The 8,036-nt window shown below is 41.8% G+C and overlaps 1 protein-coding gene across 1 annotated transcript; it reads left to right on the top strand.

Moving 5' to 3' along the window:
• Positions 1–897: 897 nt before the first annotated feature.
• On the top strand, positions 898–2,621 carry LOC311104738 (transcription factor Sox-3). The gene has a single exon (XM_084146632.1). It carries the CDS (start codon positions 1,073–1,075, stop codon positions 1,973–1,975), a length of 903 nt encoding a protein of 300 aa, XP_084002758.1. The 5' UTR covers positions 898–1,072; the 3' UTR covers positions 1,976–2,621.
• The last annotated feature ends 5,415 nt before the right edge of the window (positions 2,622–8,036 follow it).

Raw genomic sequence — 8,036 nt, 5'->3', positions numbered from 1 at the left:
ATTAACAGATTGTTGTTTGAAATTGGCTGCAATTGAAATGGTATTTACAGAAACCCTTCTGTATGAGGAAGCACGCTAACCTCAAATTATATATAGATGCCAGTCCAACACAATTACAGGCTATTATCTTGATATTTAAGAAAGTGCGAGTATTCATGAACGAATGGGGAGAATAATACCACTTTTCTGCCTCGATATTTGCCTTGCACTCATAGGCTATCAATACAGGCCTTGGAACCCCGCCTCCAGTCAACACTTGAATGGGATTATTTGATTTCCACCTTTTTCTTTACCAAGACCGTTTACAAATTAAGAAGTTACGGCTGGCGCACCTCCAGTCCATATGGACAGGATTTGCCAGAATTAATTTATAACAAAGTTTTATGCATGGTTTATTTTTAATTATCGGTCATGTCTATAGCACCTATAAACTCCAACATATATATTTAACTATTATGCTAATATATTTGATGATCACGTTGACTTGAATTGTCGACGTGATCCGTTTCATCAAACTTATTCGTTTCATTTTAAAACCCTATATTGGCTCTGATTTCGTTTGTTTCAGTCAGGTTTCAGCCATTTTCTAAAACGTTTCCTACATTTTAACATCTCAATATACATATATACATTTATAGTATGTTTGAATTACTTCAGATGAACTATAATCTAATCTAATTGAACTGTTTTATAACGTGTTCTTTATGTATAAAGTTTAATCTATCCTTTCCTACTACAACTCCAACCCCAAACAGCGCTGTCCAACTCAATTCGGTAGACGAAGCCGTACTGTGATTGGTCGGGAGCAACGCATTGTTATGCTGTCAATCCAAATCACATGACCCGGGAACTAATAACAGCTGAGGTTGGCGGACAAGTTTGCAGAGTTCTGTTTCAGAGCGAGCTGATGAGCACTGAGAAATTGGAAGCACCTGATAAACTAAGCTTCTTTTGACAACTTTTTTTTCCCCTCACATGAGACTGGTCAGTACTATTTCTACCTCTCTTGTCTTTGATGGTATTTTGTTCAACTTTATCCACACCTGAGAGTGAACATTTCAACGCCGTTTGAATGTATAACATGATGGAAACCGAGATCAAGAGCCCGCTCCCGCAGTCCAATTCGGGCTCAGCGGCGGGCAACAAGAACAACAGTGCCAACGACCAGGACCGGGTGAAGCGGCCTATGAACGCTTTCATGGTGTGGTCCCGTGGACAGCGGAGAAAGATGGCACAAGAGAACCCTAAAATGCACAACTCTGAGATCAGCAAGCGGCTCGGTGCAGACTGGAAACTTTTGACCGACGCTGAGAAGAGACCCTTCATCGACGAGGCCAAGCGTCTGCGCGCCATGCACATGAAGGATCATCCGGATTACAAATACCGTCCCCGCAGGAAGACCAAGACCCTGCTCAAGAAAGACAAGTATTCTTTGCCTGGAGGACTTCTGGCGCCAGGTGCCAACGCTGTCAACAACGGCGTCTCGGTGGGACAGCGGATGGACAGTTATGCTCACATGAATGGCTGGACAAACAGTGCGTACTCTCTCATGCAGGACCAGTTGGCCTACCCTCAGCATCACAGCATCAACAGCCCCCAGATTCAGCAGATGCACCGGTATGAGATGGCAGGGCTCCAGTACCCCATGATGTCCTCGGCGCAGACCTACATGAACGCAGCATCCACGTACAGCATGTCCCCAGCATACACGCAGCAAACCTCCAGCGCCATGGGCTTGGGCTCCATGGCCTCCGTGTGCAAGACCGAGCCGAGCTCACCTCCTCCGGCGATTACCTCTCACTCCCAGAGAGCGTGTTTGGGGGACCTGAGGGATATGATCAGCATGTACCTGCCTCCCGGTGGAGACAGTGCGGATCACGCTTCCCTGCAGACCAGTCGGTTACACAGTGTACATCCGCACTATCAGACCGCGGGGAGTGGCGTGAACGGAACGCTACCCCTAACCCACATTTGAAGAAAAAAGACTAAACTTAAGTACTTCGTATACTTGAACATTTTTGATTGCTTAAAGAATCGACGTTCAGTAGTTTAAAAAATGTTTGTTTTTGTTTTATCTCAATGAGTTGTCAATTTTAAAGCATTTTAAAACTACATATCCTGGACTGAAACTGAATGTTAAGCCCACCAGAGTAAATTTAATTGCAAATAGGCTTTTATCATGAGTATAAGCAATCAACTTCTGTAGAAGAATTGGACTTCTATATTTTAATAATGCCATCATATTTTCTCTGAAAAAGGCATCTGGCCTCGTGAAGAGGCCGTTGTATTTCAGAAATGCTGGATGGAGAGTTGGTTCATACATGTTTACACTTAATTTGTAGAATGTCAGTGTCGGCTGTGTCCAAATCTTTGTAGACTTTTTCTTCATGACCTAGGTTTTAATGAAATGTGAGACTGCGGGTCGCAAGCGCAAGTTTATTTATAGTAATTTTGTGTACTTTTTTTTTTTTTAGCTCGTATGTCATGTTATAATGTTTTTGTGACAATTTTCTGTGATGTTTTTAGTCAGGTTAACCGATATCATGGGCCAAGAGGTTTTATTTAACTGACGTTTCTACTTATTTTAAGACCATCCTCTATTCTTAAATGATGAATAAATTTGTACGAAACAAGATTACTGACTCCTCTGTGTTTTGGTGATTTTGTGGGGTATGAGGCCACCTGATATGAATTGTACTTGTCGATAGGGGATGTGACGAGTTTGATGGGTGAAATCTGTCAGGTATCATAGGAGATGGCGCTTCACAGAATGAAATGAGCGTAACATTGAAAAGCAAAGTGATAAATCTTAGGCGATGGGTATAACGAAGAGTGAATAATGACAACTCAAACATGACGGATCAACACTCTTGTATAACTCAAGTTTTCCTCCTAAAATAGGCCTACTGCGAACACACATTTTAGTAAACAAAATTTACGTTAATTTAGATTTTGTATAGCATAATCCAATATTGTTTTGGATAATTCTGTTGAATTTAATGAGCGCAATCTTTCAATTATGAAAATATAGGCCTATTTTTATTTTATTTCCAACTTTGGTTGTGGATAACAATTTTCCCATTAATATTTAGGCCTTAAACTAAATACACATTGTGCAATTTTGTTGCGGCATAGCTGGGACATGGAGAAATACGGCAGCATTTAAAATATGTTAATGCAAAAGATAATGGGCCTATAAAAAGTGTAGGCCTAACATTTCATTTTATTGCTGACTTTTTGTCATTTTTCTGAAACGGGAAATTGTTTAATTTACTCTTCTGAATTTAACTTATTGATTTGCTTGTAGGCCCATCGGGCTGCTTTCACAAATAGCATAACTTTTAGTTTCTTACCAAACCATGCAATATAACTTAGGCTACTCAATATAGTGTATTTCAAAATGAAATATTTGTCGATAGGCTATATTTACTGTAGTCTATGGTTGTTTATATGGAATGTGTTCTCTGAATGGTTCTGTCAGATAAGTTATGGTGAACTATGAAGGCTGCATTGACTCTAATAATCTAATCGTTTAACGCTCCTTTTCACAGTGTGGATGGAGTTCAGCAAAGTAATTCTCAAGTCTTTTCAATATTGACTTTGGATCCTTTATACATAGTCATATCAGATGCCAAAGTGAATATAGGTAGGCCTACCTGTAAATCCAGTCCTTTATGGTGCACAGTTTATCGCCTAAATGTTCAATGGGATGAATAATAGGTGAGAATAGGCGTATTTGATTAAAAAAAAAACCGACGTCTGGTGGGGTGTGTGTGTGTGTAAGTTGACTATGCAAACATTTTGGAATTTCCAGCAATGTTACTTATGAAAATAATAATATGCCATTTAGCAGACGCTTTTATCCAAAGCGACTTACAGTCATGTGTGCATACATTTTCACGTATGGGTGGTCCCGGGGATTGAACCCACTACCCTGGCGTTACAAGCGCCATGCTCTACCAATTGACCTACAGAGGACCACAATAAGAAGTGATGCAGACAGTCTTTCCTCAACTCTTGGCCAAGATAGATTGGCATGCATTGTAGACGCATCATAGTCGTGTTTTTTATAGCCATTGGTTGAAGCTCAGTGTTAAATTAAAATCTCCCTACCATCATAACTAAGCCAATATGACACCAATCTTGATGAAAATTCGCAAATCAACTTGATTGGAGGTAAAGAACACACTCCCCTCATCATGAGCCGCCGTCCGTTACCGAGAACCACATACCGGATTTTTAACAGGGTCTTTAGCATTAGGGTCAAAATACATTTTTTTGGATGACATGGGTCCCATTATGCCTGGCGAAAACCAAACACTACATTCCACAGTAAGAACCTTATACCAACGGTCAAGCATGGTGGTGGTAGTGTGATGGTTTGGGGATGCTTTGCTACCTCAGGACCTGGACGACTTGCCTTAGTAGAAGGAACCATGAATTCTGCTCTGTATCAGAGAATTCTACAGGAGAATGTCAGGCCATCTGTCTGTGAGCTGAAGCTGAAGCGCAGCTGGGTCATGCAGCAAGACAATGATCCAAAACCCACAATCAAGTCTACATGAAAATGGTTAAAAAGCAACACATTTGAAGTTTTGGAGTCAAAGTCAAAGTCCAGACCTGATCTGAATTGAGATGTTGTGGCAGGACTTGAAAAGAGCAGTGCATGCTTGAAAATCCACAAATGTGGCTGTGTTAAAGCAGTTCTGCATGCAAGAGTGGGCCAAAATTCCTCCACAGCAATATGAAAGACTGATCAACAACTACAGGAAGCAATTGGTTGGAGTCATTACAGATAAAGGTTGCACAACCAGTTATTGAGTGTAAGGGGGCAATTACTTTTTCACACAGGGGAATTGGGTGTTATATTATTCAAATATTTGTTATTTGTAAACTCAGGTTCCCTTTATCTAATATTAGGTTTTGGTTAAAGATCTGACAACATTCAGTATCAAAAATATGCAAAAATAGAGAAAATCAGAAAGGGGACAATACTTTTTCACTGCACTGTATATGTGGTTCGTAACTAGCTTACTTGGCTGTGGCTTGTGGTTTTGGTTGTTCTTAGTTGAGGAAATGTAGCGTAGCTAACTCCAGTGTTTTTCCTGTCTGAAATCTGGCTACCTCATTTTACCGTAGCTTGGTCTGTGCAATGCAAATGAACGTGAACAGCGTGGCAGTTTCCCAAAGTTTGGTGGTTGTAAACTTAACGTAACTAACATTAACTAGCTATGTTTTGTGTAAGAAAGTATGATATATTGTAGTGCATGAACTGGCCATACACATTAGCTAACATTACAGTCTTAAGTTGGCTAACGTTACCTAGCTAGTTAACGTTAACTGGCTATCATAGCAGCCAAGGATGTTCGCTATCTTATTTGTGCATATTTGTGCATGTTTGTGCTCCGATTACATGCAAGTATATTAACACTTTGTGACATCTGCTGATGTAAAAAGGGCTTTATAAATAAATGTGATACTTGGCAAAATATAGCCATCTAGCTTTCCTTGTTTGTTGGTTAGCTACCTAGCCAACGTTAGCTCTCATCTGATTGGTATAACGTTACGTTAGCTGACTGGTGTTAGCTAGCTAGAGAGGCTAGCTGCTGGACTCTGTGCAAGCAAGCTAACGTTAGCTAGGTAGCATTAGCTAGTTAGCTACCTAACTACCTAGCTAATCAAAATATCTGCTTGCATTTATTGATTAACATCATATTGAATACCACCATATAGCTAGCTATATACAGCCACCTAGGTTTGTTCGCATACACTTCTAATGACTGGTAGCATGGTGCAAGCAGCCATGTTGTTGCCGAGCAAATGACCGGGTGTTAGAACTCTGAGATTAGTCTGAAAAGATGTTAGCATTGTCAGAAATCCTACAAAAAGGTAGCACATTGTTTGTTCTTAAAGGACAAAAATGAGCATGTGAGAGCGATAAATTATAAATGCAATCAAAACTGTTGCCCCTGGGGCCTCCTGAGTGGCGCAGCGGTCTAAGGCACTGCATCGCAGCGCTAGAGGTATTACTACAGACCCGGGATCGTTCCCAGGCTGTGTCACAACTGGCCGTGATCGGGAGTCCCATATGGCGGCGCACAATTGGCCCAGCGTTGTCCGGGTTAGGGAAGCGTTTGGCCGGGGGGGCTTTACTTGACTCATCGCGCTCTAGCGACTCCTTGTGGTGGGCCGGGCGCCTGAAGGCTGACCTTGGTTGTCAGTTGAACAGTGTTTCCTCCGACACATTGGTGCGGCTGGCTTCCGGGTTAAGCGGGCAGGTGTTAAGAAGCGCGGTTTGGCAGGTCATGTTTCGGAGGACACATGACTCAACCTTCACCTCCCGAGCCCGTTGGGGAGTTGCAGCGATGAGACAAGATTGAAATTGGGGAGAAAAAGGGGGTAAAATGCAAATAAAGAAATACTGTTGGCCCTACAAACGTATTCAGTCCGAAAGGTGGCAAGTCTAATGGTCACTTTATGGACACTTTTTTCTCATTCTTATCCGACGCCTAGATATTGAGCTGGCACAACCAGTTATTGAGTGTAAGGGGGCAATTACTTTTTCACACAGGGTCATTGGGTGTTGCATATAATTATGCATGTAATTTGTGTTATTTGTTCAATCAGGTTCCCTTGATCTAATATTAGGTTTTGGTTGAAGATTTAACGTTCAGTATCAAAAATATGCTAAAGTCAAGAAAATTAGAAAGGGGGCAAATACTTTTTCACAGCACTGTAGCCATAGTCAATGGTTGAACCCCAAACGCACATGTAAACAGAGCCTGAGTTCAGTTGTAGAATACATTCGAGCTCCGACCTCTCCTGCCTTGTCATTATTATAATCCACATTTGTGCTGACTGATTAACACGTTGTCAAGTTACTTTTCAGTGTGTTCCCAGAAAAACTGAAGTTGCAATCAACAAGTAAAAGGTAGTCAGGGGGTGCGGGTGCTGCACACGGTGCACCCAGGTAAAACAACATCAGAATCATTGAGGGGGTTCGATTGATCTCGCCAGGTGCCCATGTAGGCGTGTTTTGCGTCTGAAAGTTGATCGCATTCGATTTGGAACCGGGCCTGCCTTCTGGACTTGAGCCAGGTGCCCACTCTGTCCGAAGGCGAAGTCAGCTCAAAACAAAAGTGACATAATTAAGCACGGGTACTGACCAAGACCAGACGGAGAGCATACATTACACCGGTTTTAAGGTCTCTGCACTGTCTGCCTGTGAGTTTTATAATACATTTTCAGATTCTTCTATTGGTTTTTAAATCAATCCACGATTGTGCACCCTAATACATGTCAGACATGCTTTTAAGTTACAGTGGGGAAAAAAAGTATTTAGTCAGCCACCAATTGTGCAAGTTCTCCCACTTAAAAAGATGAGAGAGGCCTGTAATTTTCATCATAGGTACACGTCAACTATGACAGACAAATTGAGAGAAAAAAATCCAGAAAATCACATTGTAGGATTTTTTATGAATTTATTTGCAAATGATGGTGGAAGATAAGTATTTGGTCACCTACAAACAAGCAAGATTTCTGGCTCTCACAGACCTGTAACTTCTTCTTTAAGAGGCTCCTCTGTCCTCCACTTGTTACCTGTATTAATGGCACCTGTTTGAACTTGTTATCAGTATAAAAGACACCTGTCCACAACCTCAAACAGTCACACTCCAAACTCCACTATGGCCAAGACCAAAGAGCTGTCAAAGGACACCAGAAACAAAATTGTAGACCTGCACCAGGCTGGGAAGACTGAATCTGCAATAGGTAAGCAGCTTGGTTTGAAGAAATCAACTGTGGGAGCAATTATTAGGAAATGGAAGACATACAAGACCACTGATAATCTCCCTCGATCTGGGGCTCCACGCAAGATCTCACCCCGTGGGGTCAAAATGATCATAAGAACGGTGAGCAAAAATCCCAGAACCACACGGGGGGACCTAGTGAATGACCTGCAGAGAGCTGGGACCAAAGTAACAAAGCCTACCATCAGTAACACACTACGCCGCCAGGGACTCAAATCCTGCAGTGCC

This window comes from Coregonus lavaretus (assembly GCF_964263955.1).
Source record: "Coregonus lavaretus genome assembly, chromosome: 29".
Taxonomy (NCBI): domain Eukaryota; kingdom Metazoa; phylum Chordata; class Actinopteri; order Salmoniformes; family Salmonidae; genus Coregonus; species Coregonus lavaretus.
This window is presented reverse-complemented; position numbering and strand designations above follow the sequence as displayed.

What these genes read in the sequence shown, in the direction of transcription:
- LOC311104738 (XM_084146632.1), top strand. Translation starts at nt 1,073, where the DNA reads ATGTATAACATGATGGAAACCGAGATCAAGAGCCCGCTCCCGCAGTCC.